The 17,751-nt window shown below is 36.5% G+C and overlaps 1 protein-coding gene and 1 pseudogene across 2 annotated transcripts; one reads left to right on the forward strand and one right to left on the reverse strand.

Moving 5' to 3' along the window:
• Positions 1-1,699: 1,699 nt before the first annotated feature.
• On the forward strand, positions 1,700-3,095 carry LOC137806949 (AWPM-19-like family protein). Its single transcript, XM_068607347.2, has 4 exons — positions 1,700-2,073; positions 2,169-2,391; positions 2,478-2,523; positions 2,773-3,095. Exons 1-4 carry the CDS (start codon positions 1,950-1,952, stop codon positions 2,881-2,883), a joined length of 504 nt encoding a protein of 167 aa, XP_068463448.1. The 5' UTR covers positions 1,700-1,949; the 3' UTR covers positions 2,884-3,095.
• Positions 3,096-6,920: 3,825 nt separating this feature from the next.
• On the reverse strand, positions 6,921-9,047 carry LOC137839453 (respiratory burst oxidase homolog protein B-like; annotated as a pseudogene). Its single transcript, XR_016519645.1, has 3 exons — positions 8,913-9,047; positions 7,594-8,013; positions 6,921-7,515 (listed from the first exon to the last, which is right to left on the reverse strand). The product of XR_016519645.1 is annotated as a respiratory burst oxidase homolog protein B-like (transcript).
• Between the last annotated feature and the right edge of the window lie 8,704 nt (positions 9,048-17,751).

The raw sequence follows: 17,751 nt of genomic DNA on the forward strand, positions 1-17,751 counted from the left end.
TTTTTGAGAAACTTACTCATTTGAGAATGGAGGAAATAGAGCGCATGAGGGGAATTGCAGAAGAAAACGTGTTGGATGAAGATTCACTCGTCTTAACTCAAACCAAACTTCATGCGCTTATGATGACAACTGTAAACCAATAAAAAAAACTGCATACAAAATCCTATATACCAAAATGCAAAGCATGTAAAGAAGATAGAACAATTGGAACAAAACCAGAAAAAATAGAAAAAAAATGAGGATGAGAGTAGGCTCTACAGACAATAGAAGAGAAAGACAAAAGAAAAATAAGTGAGAAGGAAGTGAGGTTTCATATACATTAATATTGTAACGTATCAGTTTAAGGACAATTAAGAGAGAGAAAGAAGTGAGAAGTTTTTTATAAAGAGAAAAGTAGGATGTTTTTGATAAAGAGAAAAGTGGGAACTTGTTAAGAAAGTTACTTTTAGTTTTCAAAGTATAGAATTAAAAAAATTGAGAATAGATACCAAAAAAAGAAAAACAAGAATGTCCAAGATAACAATAAAATGACAAAAAATCTATTATTATATATTTTTAAAATAATAAAATAAAATATTGATATAAGAATAAAATGAGAAAGTAAATGTGTATACCAAAAGAGCGGTTAGAGGAGAATCTTTTTATATATATAGGTATAAATATATTGTATTCTTTTATTTAACTTAAACTATATTTTAAAACATCTTGTGTAATAGTTATTTCACCTATCTACAAATTTAATAAGTTAAAATATACATAAATTTTATGTTCAATTATAATTTATAATACATTATACTAATAGTATATAATTATACCCTATTAGTTTTATCCTTATATAATTCTTAATAACCTCCACGTTAAAATTAGTGCGTTATAATATTTAAGTAAATTTACTAAATTAATTTATTTTGAAATTTATTGATGGTATATTTTTTAAAAAAAATTATTCACATGGATATCATGCTCCAATGTACGATTTTCCATAACGTGACGTAAAATATATTTTTCATTGTGTAAATAGGAGTTAAGTTTTTTTAGTTACACGTAGGATTTTTTATTAAATTTTTTATTTTATTTTCTACATATATTTTCATTTATTAATGTAAATGGAATGAATAAGTTGCTTACATATAATTTTCTTTATTTTTAGAAGTTGTTTACAGGAAATTTGGTTAATAAATAGAAATTTTATATTAATATAAAATTTGGAAAATTAAATAAAACGAATGAAGAAGGTTGTTATTCAAGTAAAACAAAGCAAACATTTTCAGAGAAAAAAAAATAAACAAAGACCAAGTATATGTTTAATGTTAGAAGCAATTTGGTCGGACAATCAAAATCAATGCTATATACAATTAAATTAAATCACCGGTGATGTAACTGCTGGAAATCTGAAGTTTAATAATAATAATAACAATAAAAATAATAATATAAATACAATGTATTATTTGTAGTCTTTAATATTTATGGGAGTTTAGAGTATTTTTTTACATCCTTTTATTATGTATTTCTGCTCTGTAACATGATCTTCTGCTCAAGCACTTGCAGTTGTTGTCTACCGCTTGTGTTGTGTTTTGAGTGATCTGTAAGAAACTTATAAGTAGTCTCATATTTTATTTAAAGTGTTGTGGACTTTTTTCTCACTCTGATAATGATAGATACAAAGTTTTCCCTTCTACGCTGCCATATAATTCCTTTCCTCTTAACGAGGCAAAGCAATTCATGACCAAAGAATACAAGCCATTTCTTTGAATACAAGAAACTTTTTCTCAATGCTGAGAGCAAAGAACAACCACATTACAGAACAACCTTTCGCCAGCAATATTCTAGTATAATACAATTTGGAGAGTTAATCTTGGTTTATATATATATGTGCCGACCTTCCATTCACAGAATAAGGACAAGTTAAGGTTCCAGTCTGATTTGTTGGTGTTTGAAGTTCACGGGCCATGGCTACAGGATCCAAATCAGTAGCCTCAATCCTCTTGGCACTGAATCTCGTGTTGTATTTCATTGTGCTTGTGATTGCTTCCTGGGCAGTGAATTATGGGATTGAAAGGTCTGGTGAAACAGGTAAGTGTTGTTGTTGGTTGGTTAATTTTGAACTTAGTTGGAGGGTGTGTGTGGTGTTTATTGACTAGGCTGACTCTGAGTTGTTTGTATGGTAGCATCTGTTTTGTCCCCTCATCGGGCTCGACTATTTCCAATATATTTTCCAATGGGAAACATGACAACTGGTTTCTTCGTGATATTGTCTCTCATTTCTGGTGTTGTGGGGTTCACCACCTCACTCACTGGACTCAATAACATTTTCCAGTGGGATGCTCCCAGCTTACATGCAGCAGCCATGTCTTCACTCACTACATGGGCACTCACTCTACTAGCCATGGGGTGAACCTCATCACCCATTCTCCTTTCTACTTAGTCAAATTTCTACCATTCCAACAGAGACTAAATTGCTGCTTATTTTGTTCCAGATTTGCATGCAAAGAGATTGAACTTGGATGGACTGACTCAAACCTGGTAACCTTAGCTTTAATGCTACAATTTCAATTCACTGCCAAACAAATTTGTCATTTACCAATGGTTTAACATTATATTAGCCTGCTTGGTAAACAAAATTTTATACTAAATCATTTTTATCTGTTAATAAACGACAACTCTTTGGTAATAATTCTAATGAAACCAACACATACAGTAACTAATCACGGAACTGCACTCATAATTTGGTTTCTAATAATAATAACCAGAAATTTCCAAATACTTTTGCAGCGCACCTTAGAAACAATCACGATAATTGTAAGCGCAACTCAACTGCTATGCACGGGAGTTATCCACGTTGGAGTTTCAGAATTTGTTCCTCCCAGAACTGGAAGAGTATGAGTTTCAGTTTCAGTTTCAATGAATGCTCTCTTTAGCAACATCACTGCACAATTAACTGTAACTCTTTTTCTTATGTAAAGTTGTTTGGTTTATGTGTAATACCATATATGATGACTATTTGCATCATGGTATTTTATTTATTTAAAATTTTCAGTTTGCCTCATGCACAGTTCAAAATTAAAAAGAAATGACACAATTTAAATTCTTAAATTCGTTGGCTGGTATATATGTGGTGAGATGATAATTAAAATTATTAAAATTGAGAATTATATAGAACTTGTTTGGAATTTAATTTATTTTAATAATAAAAATAATGTATCATGAGGGTTAACGATAAATAAAAGTTCACAAAAATGAGAAAAATACAGCAATGATTCATCTATCGCTGTCTCATGTTCTCTTTTGTAGATTTTATTTTTCTTTCAAAGAAAATGACATATTAGCACTTGGGAAGTGAGAGTATTAAATCAATTTTTTAGTTATTGAATCATTGATTTTAATCTCTAATACATTCGTTAAGGGTTTATTTATTGAGCAAAGAAGTCAAATAACGTTTTCAAGTAGTATTTAACCATTGTTGTATTAATGTAAGCAAATAAAACTTATAAAAAATGGTTAAAATTTATAGAATGTAAGTATTTATAGTTTACATGCTAGATTACTAGCGGGAACAACAGATCAACAAACATTATATTCGTAATTTTATTATTAAATCATATTTTTTTAAAATAAAATTTAGTATTTATATTAATTTAGTATTTATATTTTTTATTATTATATATATACAATTGTGTGTTTTTATAAATATATATATATATATATATATTATTACCATTTATTTTATGTGATTTTATTTATTATATGACAACAAATAAATTAAATATATTATAGTTTTATACATTGTATTAAAGTTGTCACCGCAAGAAAAAAAATTTTAACTTTCATAAAGTCATTTATTCAAATTGCAGTTTTTTCTATTAAATAGATTTTTCGGGGAACTAGAAAAAGGCAATTCGACTTCCATCCCCCAAACTGTTAAAAAACAAGGGATACGTGTTTCTGGACTTTATTTTAAACTCCATAAAAGTCTTTCAAAACTTCAATAAAATATCATAGGTTTCTGAATCTTCCGTAAAATACCATATGTTTCAAAACATTTGTGAAATATCATGAGTTTGAAAACTTTCGTAAAATATTATGGGTTTTACAACCTCTGTAAAATATCATGGATTTCAAAACCTTTGTAAAATACTAGGTTTCAGAACCTCCGTAAAATATTATAGGTTTCAGAACCTCCGTAAAATACCGTAGGATTCAGAATCTTTGTAAAATACCATAGGTTTCAGAGCTATGAACATTTGTTTTTCATTCATTTATCATTTAAGCATTTATATGTTTTTTAAACCACAATTATTTACATATATTGTATTTATTTGTCTATGTTTGTTAAATTAATTTTTTCAATAAATAACACAAATAAACAAATATAACATTCATTAACATGTTATACATATATATAACTAAATTAAAATTTATACAAAAATATCAAGTAGACATTGAAATTCAAATTCAAATATACAATATGAATTACTAAACTACGATGAATCAATAAAAAAAACAAATACTTCTATGAAGTAATACAAATGAAAACCTAACATTGATTACAAAACATAAAATATGACAAAAGTCATTTCCACATTATATTATATTCTTCAACAATCACATATATTTCTCATGATGTCAATTTATTATATTATATTCTTCAACGATCACATATATTTCTCATAATGTCAATTTATTCTATTAATTGAAACACTTTTTTTTTTATGAAAAACTTACAATATAAATATGTACCATAATTAAAAATATAAATTTAAAAAATAAATTATTTTTCAACTACTTCTCTGCTACAATAATTTCAGAGAAGTACAACTAAAAATGCTATAAACAATAAATCAACAGAATGCATAAATCTATAATGCTACTGACATTAAAATTTAGAAAGAATGCATAAATCTATAATGCTACTGCCATTTAGAAATAAAGTAATGAGGGAAGGCACTATTACCTCAAAAAAGGATTTTACACTGCCACCTGAATTTTAAAGAAAAGCATTAAAAAATTTAGTGTATAGTCATTTGTTGAAAATTCTGTTTTTTAACTGCAAATAAATGCACATAAGTGCAAGTGATATCTTATTATTCTGTTTTATTTATGTTTTAATTGTTGATTTAATATTTTTAGGTAACTACTCATAAATTAGTTAAAGAGTTTGTTACTGCAAGTACTATAAATGTAATTGTGATAATAAAATATCTTCCTCTGAATTATTCTAAAAAACCAACTTCAGTCTGTGAGGTTTCTTCTTAAGGGATCTATTGGAAGTTAGTAGAGTGCATCAATGGAAGTTAGGAGGTTTCAATTTTTCAACAATGGCACCACCTGTCTTTGATGGAGACAATTATCAAATGTGGGTTGTTCGTATGGAGACCTACCTAGAAGCATTGGATTTATGAGAAATTGTAGAAAGAAAACCCTACTGTGGCACAAAAAATAACAGAAGGCACAAAAAATAACAGAAGGCACAAAAAATAACAGAAGGAAAAGAAGATGAAAAGATCAAAGGCAAAAGCATGTCTATTTGCAGCTGTATCTCCTATGGTATTCACAAGAATAATGTCCTTGAAGTCAGCAAAAGAAATCTGGGATTACCTCAAGGCAGAATATGAAGGTGATGAGAGGATGGTGATGAGAGGATTCGTGGAATGCAAGTGCTAAATCTAATCAGGGAGTTTGAACTGCAGAGATGGAGGAGTCATGAGAGGATGGTGATGAGAGGATTCGTGGAATGCAAGTGCTAAATCTAATCAGGGAGTTTGAACTGCAGAGATGGAGGAGTCAGAATCCATAAAAGAGTACTCTGACAGACTTCTAAGCATTGCCAACAAAGTGAGGTTGCTTGGATCTCTGTTAAAAGATTCAAGAATTGTGGAAAAACTACTTGTAACTGTTTCAGAGAGGTTTGAAGCCACCATAACAACCCTAGAGGACCTATCAAAAATTTCTCTTGCAGAGCTCTTAAATGCTTTACAAGCACAGGAACAAAGAAGAGCCATGAGACAAGATAGAGCAATAGAAGGAGCCTTAACAGCCAAACATGAAGGTGGTTGGAGAAACAAAGGTAGCAAGATGATAAAGCAGAACCAACAAGAAAATGGAGAAGCAATCAACTTGGGCATGAAGCAGTCATTTGTAGAAACCAAAGTGAGCAACAAGATGTAAATGCTCAATTTGCAAATGAGGAGGAGGATGTACTTTTTCATTGCAACTAGTTCCTCCAACAATATTTCAAGTGCATCTTGGCTAATTGATAGTGGATGCACAAATCACATGACTTATGACAAAAAAACTTTTCAAGGAGTTGAAGCCTTCAAAAATCACAAAGGTCAAGATAGCAACACATTAGCAACACATTCAGGTACTAAAACTATTACTGATGTGTTATATGTACCTATCATAGATCAAAATTTATTGAGTGTTGGTCAGTTGCTACAAAAAAGCTTCAAGGTGTTGTTTGAAGATAACCACTGTTTGATCAAGGATGCTACAGGACCAGATTTGTTCAAGGTACAAATGAGAGGTAAAAGTTTCTCATTAGATCTATTTCAGGAGGAGCTGACTAGTCAAGGGCTTCTCAAGATGCAAAAATCTGAAATAGAAGATGATCCACCAATTAAAGGCAATCGATTACTCTCTAACATATATCATAGATGTAACGTTGCAATATGTGAACCTGTGGATCACAAAGAACCTGTGGGAGGAGTGTTGAAAATTCTGTCTGTTTTATTTCTGTTTTAATTGTTGATTTAATATTTTTAGGTAACTGTTCATAAAATTAGTTAAAGAGTTTGTTATTGCAAGTACTATAAATGTAATTGTCAGCAAAGATAATAAAATATCTTCCTCTTAATTATTTAAAAAACCAACATCATTAATAGCAAAAACGCAAAATTGAATTTAATTAAAACTTCAAGGGAGAAGGTGAATTCTGTGGTATTAATATTGAACCTTCAAAATCTTGACATTTTTGTTGCCAGACCTGAAAGCACGAAGCAATTGCTCGCATGCGTATAGTATCACAGGAATTGCATTATACATCCAAGTATGTGGAAATAAATTTGACCGAATTAAGAACAACATTTCATATGAAGCAAACTTAAAGGGTAATAGTGCATGCATGCGTACATACCGTTTTCTTGTACCATTTCTTGGTGAGGTACAAGTAGTATCCGTGAACGATGAAAAGGCCATAGACGATGACAAAAAGATGGTGAGAGTACCGAAAGGCGTTGAAGCCAGTGAGCATTATGAGAGGCTTGGGGATTTTCAGCCTGTTTCGTCGGAACCAGGGTTGAGCAAAGTGTAGGCTATAGCCATGAGCACCACAATGGTTATCATCCAACCCTCTGTCCCTTTCACGAACCACCAGTAATTATTGGGCCTGTCTTCTCGAAAAAATTGCTTCATAGGCTCATATTCCTCCTCTGTTGTATGTAACAACCTTGGGAAGTGACATGTTAAATGAGCAATTGCATGTATCCCAACCCCAATTGCAAGGCCAAAAACTATCACCTGTATCAAATCAAAACCATTATTAGCAAATAAAAACGAAATTATTCTAATGTGTTTTTTCCATTGATGCATGTTTACCTTGGTTGTCATCGAAGGGAACAACCATGCCTAACTTGGTCTTACTTCTGAGCCAAGTGAAGGTGTTTCTGCAAACGGGTAAGAGGATTAAGGCCATGTTTTGAACTTGAGGGTCTTAGCAGCACCTTTGGTTGATATGCCACAATAGCCCATGTCGTCGAACACGGCACGGTGCTTGTATTCGATGAACTTCCAAGTGAAAAGGGCAGCACAAATTGAAAGCCAAAGAGCAATAACACAGATTCTCTTCCGATTGTCCTCAACAAAGTAAGCCAGTGCCCGGAAGCCACGCTTTATAGGGTTGTACTCTTTGGTTGGGACCAGTTTCAAGCTCAGCATTTGACTTATCACACGACTTTCCGTGGTTATGTGAGTTGATTGTAATGGTGCTTGCAATAGAAGCATTTCCAAGTTGTGTAGCTGCAACCAAAAATAAACATGACATGTTTCAATTAAGTTTCAAAAACTCTTCATGTGATTATTAAAAAAAGTTAGGAAAAGCAGCTTGTTATTCATACTTCACTAATAGGCTGAAGTATTGGGCTGTTTAGTGGCATGGTCAAGCATATGCAGTGGGTGAGTTGAAAATTTTGAAGGGAAAATAAAATAAAATTTAAGACTTAAAGTATGTTTTTTTTTTTTTATCCGCAAAAAATAAATAAATTAAATTGAGGTATTTCAGGAATACCTCAACCCTTATACAAAACACAGTCCTCAGAAAACCATACACAGACCAGAACAGAAAAACTGAGGATCACGGCTGACAAACGTAAGCAACCCCGCAATACAACAAAACACCTATAATTTTCTAACATATTTCATACATGCCAAAGGTTCAAGACGGCAGCCAAAATACGAAAAACTTACCACACCCGCTTTAGAATTCACCCATGACCATACCTTCACTTGCACCATTGCAAAAATTCCTGTGGTCTATCCTACCGCTTTTAAATATCTTCTTATTCCTATGTTTCCACAACTTGGCTACCACTGCTATCCACACACAATCCCACAACTAATTAACGTTTTTATTCATCTCATTGATCTTAAAGCTCAAAAAGTGCATTTTTGGCTCGCAGTGCTCCGTCGATACCACCCCAAACCACTTCGTAACACTTTGACCATACTAGTCACGCAACTTTGCATGTACAAAAGAGATGGGGGCATAGTTTACTCTTCCTCCCCACACAGGCAACACTTACTGCTTTCCACACTTTAAGTATGTTCCTATCTATTAGGACAGTTGAACAACAACAAAAAATCAACCAACTCAATTTCTAGTGAATTATTAGTTTTCAGTAATTTGATAGAATACAAACCTCAATGCATCCAAGGTTATCTGGATCCAACTCCTCCATGATAAGAGCTGCATATTCATCTGAACGTTCTTGTAGTTTTGACAGCTTATTAGGACCAAAAGATAAATGGCAGACCAGGGACAGGATCAATAATACTTACAAATTCCAGACGGAAATCTTTGTCTGTCATAAATGGATAAAGGACTAGCCAGAAGACAATGTCGATGAGCACCACAACACCTCTACTAGACTATATATTAAAAAGAAAATGAAAACAAATCAGTAGACTGCCTAGTTCCACCAGTCAATAACACAATGATAATCAAAATGCAAGTGTTTAATTTTTTTACAGCATGAAATAGTAGTTAATTAAGTAGCAGAAAAGGAGCGAGATGAACAAGAAGACATTATAAAAAACACGAATTGAAGCTACAAGGTGCTTTAAATCTAAAGATAACTGAACAAGAATTGAAAAGCAGCTGAAAAGGCAAGTCAGTTCTATATAGGCTCTTGGGGTAGCATTAGTTATCAAGCTTGTGAAATAAGGTAAAATGGACATGGCCAGTTTTACTAGTCTTCAGATTGAGGTGTCAAGGTGGGCAGCACTCTTGCCATTTGAGCTCTACCAAATATGATGCAAACAAGAACCTTTTTTTTTTCTAGTTGCAAACTTTCAGCAATTCTCACGCTTTAGTCACCTGCACCTCAACTCTTCACGCATGCACTCAAATTCAACAATGCCTTATGTAATTCACGCACAGATACTCACCAATTCAAAATTCAAATGATTAAAGAAGACATTAAATCTGCACTAAAACAAATCAGTAATTTCCATCAATCCCCAAAGATTGAAATTGAAAACTGCTTCACGTGTTGGTTTGCTGGACTTGAACCAATTTCACAAAGCACTGCTGTACCAAAACCAGAAACACCAAGGAAAATTTCAACTGTGAACAATCACCAAATCTGAAAAATTACTTCAGCTGCTACCAAAAATTTCTCTAAACTGCACCAGCAAATTTTACTCAAGCAACACACCAAAACTCAATTGAAATTGAGAAACACAGTTCCAATTGAAACTGCAACAGCAAAACCAGAAAACAATTCCAGCAAACACCAAAACCAGAAAACAATTCCAGCAAACACCAAAACCAGAACTTCAGTACTATTATCAAACAGTTGGAGCCCTAAACTCACTACAGCAAATAAAATCAACCTTCACCTACCCGAGGCTTCAATTTCAATTCAATTGACCACAAAACAATTCAACTGAATATCAAATCCAGTGTTTGAATCAAACCTGTGCATCGTTTTTTTCCTCAACTTAGTGACTCAATCGTCACCGAGTAATTCTTCGAGTAATTTTTCGTTTACGTAGAACAAATTGATACAACAAAGTTCACCGCAAATCAGAAAACAAAAAATTCACCGCTCACCAATGTCGTTCACTGATTTTCCGGAAAACGCCATTTCCATTCGTAATTCAACACTGCACCATTTCTCTGATCTCGTACGCCAGTTTTAGCAGTGAAACCAACTCCGATTCGCAATTCTTCATGACTCTGTTTTCTTTTCCGGCGAGGAATTTACAAAAGCAATAAAGCAGGACTTGATACTGTTCTGATAAAAAAAAATCACCGCTAAAACATTATTGTTGAGTGATTCTGGATGCAACAACTGTTCCAGTCATCTTCGCCAATTCTGTTCGCCGGAGGTCGCGAAACCTCCGTACACCGATTTCGTTCTCAATCAACGTAGAAACTTGTTCGTGAGGTTTTGTTTCAAAAAACGCGCCAGAAAACAAGCAAAAAGATTAATGAACCTCTGAAATTTCAAAATATGTTTTCGGTCATCTTCTCCAACACTTCGCCGGAAAATTCATGCAGCGATTATCAAAATTATTCATGCAGGGAGAATTCTAGAACAATGATACTTTCAAGCCGTTATAAATTGTGTCCTGCTAAAGGAGCTACTTAGAAGATAGAATTTTGGAAACCAAACTGGATTGTGCAGTAAGTGATGGTGTGAGGCACTGTAATGATAGGTTGTAAAAGTGATTTGGAGGTTAGCTTTTATGCAGCTGTCTTGTTTTAAGTTGGGTAGACGTATAGGTTTTGTTAGTTTTGCTGGATTTTATAAGTTGGTGGAAGAAGATAAGTTTTTTTTTTTTTTCTTTTTCTTTGTTTGTTTTTTTCCTTTTTTTCTAGTCCATTTTTATGTGAGTTCGTTTGTTTGTTTAATTTTTTACTAAAAAAATTATATGTAATATTGTATAATGTATTTAATTATATGTAATTAATTTAATAATATTATAATTTTATCATTGTGGAGGATTTATACCTATTTAGATTGTAATTTGAAAAAAGAAAGTCTCTCTAATATACACATAAGAAAATAAAAACTTCTTCTTACTATCTTCTTACATACAATTTCTTTATATTGTATCAAAATCATTTCGAGCATATCCTAGCGAGTGTTTGTTGGGCTTATCGAGCCGTTATCGGACCACCCATAATATGTTATCCCACCACAGGGTGTTTTGGAGATTCCACATAGAAATTAGGACATTTCATTTGTATATAAGTGGTGCAAACCTCATCAACCAATCATTTTGCATCTGATTCATATTTGTTCCACATATATCATTAATCGCTTGCCAACACCTTTAAATCACATTTTGAGATGCTATATAATCGTCCACCTTCTTCTGTCTGAATAAAGTAACTCATCGAAATAATGAGTTACTATTGATATTGACACATATGAGATCGCTAAATGTTCAGGAGTTCTTCTATTAAAAATATCTCGTTCGTACACATCTTTTCTTTGTTAAAAATTCAAATTGAACATTTAAAGAACAATGATAATCCACAAGTATGTGAGATCTTTATCATGTGAACTAATTACAAATTATTATTAATATAAAATTTAAAATTGTTATTATAAAATTAATAAATTTAAGTAAATTTGATAGTTTAATTAAAATAGTTACTTTTTTTTATGAGTAACTCATTAACAAATAATAATATTTTTGGTTGGTTGCATTATTGTTATTCACATATTTGGAATCTAACAAAAATTAAAAAAATAATCTATTATTTTGATAAGATTTTATAATAGAGACCTAAAATCTGTATTATTTTGCTGAGTTTTAAGAATAAATATTTGGTAATTAAGGAAGTTAAATTTTTTTTTTTTAGGTTTTAAAATAAATCTTTGAAACTTATTTAAAAAAATCCTCAAGTTTGTTGAGGTTTTAGAATAAATTTTTAGAACTTAACTAAGGTTAAAAAAAACCTTAGTTGTTTTGCTGATAATTTAAGAGTAAACCTTTAGGATTTAACAAAGGTTAAAAAATCTATTAATTAAATCAATTTCTAGGATTGTTAAAACTTTTTTTCTTGTAATATAATAAAAAAATAATTATATAGAATTAGTTATTTTAAATATTTACAATTTGATTATAAATAAGATGTGAATTATTACTTTTTAAAAATATTTTCCACTATTTCTTAGTTTTTTCTGTTTTCTATTTGGATTCACTACACTTTAATTCATTTTCTTAGTTTTTTAGTGTACATTTTGTATTATTACTTTAAAACGTTAGTAAACTAAAATAGAAAAAAAATATATATTATGAGAAATTTAAATATTATAGATAATTCCTATAAATAGCTCTATGTCTATTTTCATGATGAGTTAACTTTAAGTAAAAACACAAAAAAAATAAAAATATAAATATATATATATATATATATATATAAAAGAAATAACAGTCCAATGAATTCTTATAAAAGCATAATTTATTTCTTTTTTTAGTTTTTTAAAATAAATTGTGTATTGTTACTTTAAAATATTATTAGAAAAAAATGTATACATGTCAGATGAGAAATTTCAATTGGGGATGATTGTGGAGACAATTTGATGTGAGCTGATTTTTAGATGTTGAGATTATGGTGACACTTTTACTTAAGGTTGAGATTTTAACAATTAGAGGTGAGGACCTAAGGAAGATTTTCACTGGACACGAACTTAACCAACTGGTTAAGTAAGTGTGAATGTTCACTTCACAGAGGCAAAAATGAAAAACAAGATATGGTGAGAAGGAAATGCAATTGCGAAATTGAAAAAGGGGGTAAGGTTAACATCAATGGTGGACATAACCTCCTGATCCTGCCTATTGACCAGAACGTTGGAAACTGCCTCGTCAAAGGATCGACGTGTGCACCGCTTCACACCTCCGTTCCTCTCCGAGATCCACCTCAAGAACCTGCAAAGAAACAGAGCGGCGCCGCTGCGGCCGATCGCACTCCAACGCCCAAGTCAGTGACCGAATCACCAAATACTAAGAGAACAAGAACCGTGCAAATCCTCTCTCACAATCAGCTCTATAACTCGCAAGCGTAAAGAGTATAATCTGAACGTGCGTACCTTAGAAAGTTCGTTGAGAACTCTTATATACCTGGTGACTTTCTCTCTCCTGGCAGTTACAGACTTGGACACGTGGCTCGTATCCAACCGTACACGTGCCATCATCTAGAGCCTCCTTGACTTGGGCGCTGCTTCTACTCTTGTTTTACTAAGTTACTTATGCATGGTACTGCCCAGTGCATAGCCAACTTGGGAGTGCGATCTCTACTGGAACTGGCGAGTTAGGGTGCCTTCATACACCTTCCCTGTGGTCTCGCCGGCCGCCTTCATAATCTGCTTCTCCTTCACCTTCGGCGATGTGCTTTCTCTGGCGATCTCCAATCGCTTGGTCGCCTGAGTTTACATCTGGCGACTTCATCTTTAACCCGGTGATCGCCTATTCTGGTATGCTGGAGATCGGAACACGCCAACTTAATAACTGGCGACTTCCTTCCCTTCTGCCAACCTGGCGCCTTGCCAACACGCCTATACTGTAGCGGGATGCCACGTCATCACTTCCGACTACCAGGGCGGTACACAAGCCCCCCAGTCTTAAGCGAAGACTCGTCTAGCGAAAAGACTGAAAGAGTCACGTCAACACCGATCTACGTGGCACTGACGCAGAATTCCAAGCGATTGTACTTTCTGCTGCTCTGACGCTCCACCAAACCCCTCGTTCATCACTCGACACGTGGCTTCATCAACGGTTACCTTCAGTTATCGTTTGCGCTTCCCAAACCCATTTTCGAAAAAACTCTTAAACCCATTTTCACTCAATACTGTTCCATCACTCTTCTTCGTGTTCTCAAACGCTCTCACCTTCTCCTGCAAAAACTTTCTCTCAGCGCTCTTCAACATCCTGAACCATCATCAACCTTCATCGTCTTCTTGATTATCGAAAGGTACCTACTTTCCTTCTTCTGCTGGTTTTTCTTGCATTTTAACCGATTCGCATCATCCTGTAACTGCCTGGTGCATACGCTGTGGGTTGCTTTTTTCATTTCTCCTTCTATGTAACTTAGGGCTTCGTCAATCATCGCAACGAACCTACGTTCGTTCGTTTTTCACCTTCCTTCCATGATCGAGTCAGCCTTTGTAACCCCTGATCATTTTTCCTTTTCTTCTTCCTTTGCAGCTGCAACAATGACTCGCACAAAGATCACCTCGAATCCTCCCCCTTCATCAAGAAACCCCCCTTCTCAAGCACACGACCCACCACGAGTTCGTGGCGCTTCATCTTCCCAGGCTGAGAGGCCTGCGTCTTCCCGTCCTATCCTGGCCCAGGCGACTCCACCTATCGCCGGAGGAGCCCCCGTTCCCTTGCTAGACTTCAAAATCTTGTATCCCTGGGCCAACTCGACCCTTCTGAGGGAGACATCTTCTGTGAACACTGCGGGACCAGTTTTGCGGCTGACTAAGGGGGATGAGCTTCATCAATCATTTCATAAGGAGCACGACGAAAAGATGATAGTGCTGCCTTGCCCCCCCGATCTGCCTGTTTGTGCTGATGACAAAGTGAGCGCCGACGGGCCCTTCTGCTTCGTCTACACGACCTTATTCAAGAAGGTGAAACTCAAGTTCCCTTTCACCCGATTCGAGAGGGAACTCCTTACCGAGCTCAACATTGCCGCCGCCCAGCTTTACCCCAACAGCTGGGCGTTTGTTCGAGCTTTCCAAGTGATGTGCGACCATCTGGGGTTGCCCGCATCCGTGGACGTTGTTTTATTTCTCTTCGAAGCCAAGCACCCAGGAGATCGCCTGTGGGTTAGCTTGAACGCGATTGCTGGGAGGTCCATCTTTGCTATCTTTCAGCAATCCTACAAGGACTGGAAGGGGAAGTTCGTCCAAGTGCGCCCCAACGACAAGGACGACTCCCTACTCGACGGCTTCCCCTTGTACTGGGTGGACAAGGGGAAGAAAGAGTCCAAAAGCTGCTTCAGGAGACCCAGGAGTCCTGACAGCATGGGAGCGTTGGACCGAGATCTCTGCCTTTTCTGGAAAAGGGTCGCGGATGCCAACATCACCTTCCTTACCACCACCCTGATCTGCTTCGAATTCTACGAGGACCAACTCGAAATTCGAATAGGTTAGAACATTTAAACTGTTGTTTTAATACTGCTTCTATTTGACTGTTTCTGGGCGTCTTGTGCGTTATGCGCAAGACTTTGGTTTTATTTTTCCTGCACCGATTATCTGCTATGCTGCATACTGCCTTGTGCACTTATTTTCTCCTTGAGTTAACCCATGCATTTTCGTCTCATGCAGATAACATGTTGGGCAAAGGCATGCTTGCTGAACTGAGGGCGCTCGCCCGAACCCACGGGTTGGCGACGGGTTCTCAAACGGTGCCCAACTCGGTGGTGGAGACAGCCATTGTCCACGGGCGATCGCCACCTAAGGAACCTGCGCAACGCAAGAAACTGGTCCTCAAGAGGCCCAAGAGGAAGGCTCCCCAGGTAGTCCAAGAGGATGAGGAAGAAGATGACGAGGTCACTGAGGATGGCCTCGTTACAAAGAGGAAGAGGGTGGCACCTTCTTCACCACCTGCACCACCCCCTCTTCCCTCATCAACGCCACCATCCACACCTGCTCCTCCTCCATCTTCGCCACCCCCACAAGCTCCTGTTTCACCAGTCCAAGCAATCCCGCTAGCCACTGCGCTGCCTGCGGTTGAGGCCCAAGAGCCAAACTTCATGGAGGACCCCCCGAGCGCCTCCACGCCACACATATCAACGGGAGGGGGTCCCCCTTCAAATGCCTCAGCCGCAGAGGTTGCTCCAATCGGGGATGAGGTCGCTCATACCTCACCGATTCTGATCACCGAATCCCCGATTCCGTCGCCACGCCAACAAGCGCCCACTGAAGAACCTGCTAAGGAAGGTGGCGACGAAAACCCACAACCGGCCCCCACAGCGCCTCTGGTGCCTCTGCAAGCAGCAAACCTCCCCCTTGAGGTCACAAGGATGTGGGAGCCTCTATCTGCTAAACTAAAGACGATAGCAGAGGACATCCCAGCCATCATCACCAGAGCTGTGGAAAGCTCTACTAGGAGGCTCCAAGACGACCTCTTCAACCTCAAGACCGAAAACAGCACCATGAGGGTTGAGGTGGAGAAGTTGTCTTTCAACTTGACGCTGGCGGAGATTGAACACTCCCGAGTGGAGGACGCAATGAGCACCGAGCTCAGGTTGGCGCGCAAAGAGGCCACTGATCTCCGCCACAAAGTGCAACAGCTTGCTCAAGAAAAGATTGAACTAGAGAGTAAGATTGTGCCTTACCGCGTCAAGGTGGCTGACCTGGAGGTTCTCATGAAGGCCGACGCCGTCAAGGTGCAAAAACTAGAGAAAAGGTCAGCCGACCGAGAGACCCTCCTTGGGCAGGTGGAAAAGGCAAGGGACGACGCCATAGCTGATCTTGCCAAAGCCAACGAAGAGAAGGGAAAGGCAGTTGCTGAATTGGCCCAAGTGCAAGCGGAATCCAAGAAGGTTGCTGAAGACCTTCTCCAGGCTCAAGAGACCAACGAACAACTCAAGAAGCAGGTTGAAGAGCTGGAGCAACAGAATAAGGAGCTGAAAGAGCAAACTGAAGATCTCAAGAAGCGGATTGAGGAACTTCAGAAGCAAATTGAAGATCTCAAGCTAAACTCTGCTCAAATTCTGGCCGCTGGATTCGAAGCTACACGGGAACAATTCGCCTGCTTGTTCCCCGACCTGGATCTCAGCATGGTGTCGCTGGATAATGAAGTGGTGGATGGAAAAGTGGTGCCCGCCGAAGACTGATCAATTTAATTCATCCATTGCTTTCATACTCTCCCTTGCATTATAACTTGTAATAAACTTTATGTCCTTTTGTATATATGTTTTGAACTGTTATTCACCGTTAATGACAAAGTCTGCGTTTTTCCTCCTTTGACTCTTTCAATCGCCTCAACTTTCCTTGCGTGTTTAATCTCAAAGAAATCTCTTAGCAAAACCGCAGGCACGATCTTTGACTTAACTGCTTCGAACCACTTCAACCTTTAAGCAACAATCACTTTATCGATTCGTAAACTTAAGGCAATTAACCTTATCGTAAAAACATTCCTTACGCAACAAACTTTGACTCAGCTGCTGGTTTAAACACTGCTTCACCCGATCTGCTCCACCAAAACGGGTCCTTTAACATTCTCGCCATCGTTTGAACTTTTCCTGGTCACCAGAAACTCTTGGCGATCAGCTTCTCTCCAGCTTCACGCCTTGGCCCTTGCTCTTTGATCTGGGGGTAGAGATGCCTTTCGGATCCTTCTCTGCCTCCTTGTGCTTCAGAGCGAGAGACCGGGTGGCTAGGCGTTCTCTTCGAACCTACCTTAGCCACCTTCAGAACTTCTTCCACCCTCTACACCGTACCTGAACTCGTTCAAGACGAGAAGGATTTTATCTTGCCTGAACTCACTCATAGGCGAGAAGGTCTT

The sequence above is a fragment of the Phaseolus vulgaris genome, chromosome 3 (assembly GCF_051622355.1).
Source record: "Phaseolus vulgaris cultivar YP4 chromosome 3, ASM5162235v1, whole genome shotgun sequence".
Lineage (NCBI taxonomy): Eukaryota > Viridiplantae > Streptophyta > Magnoliopsida > Fabales > Fabaceae > Phaseolus > Phaseolus vulgaris.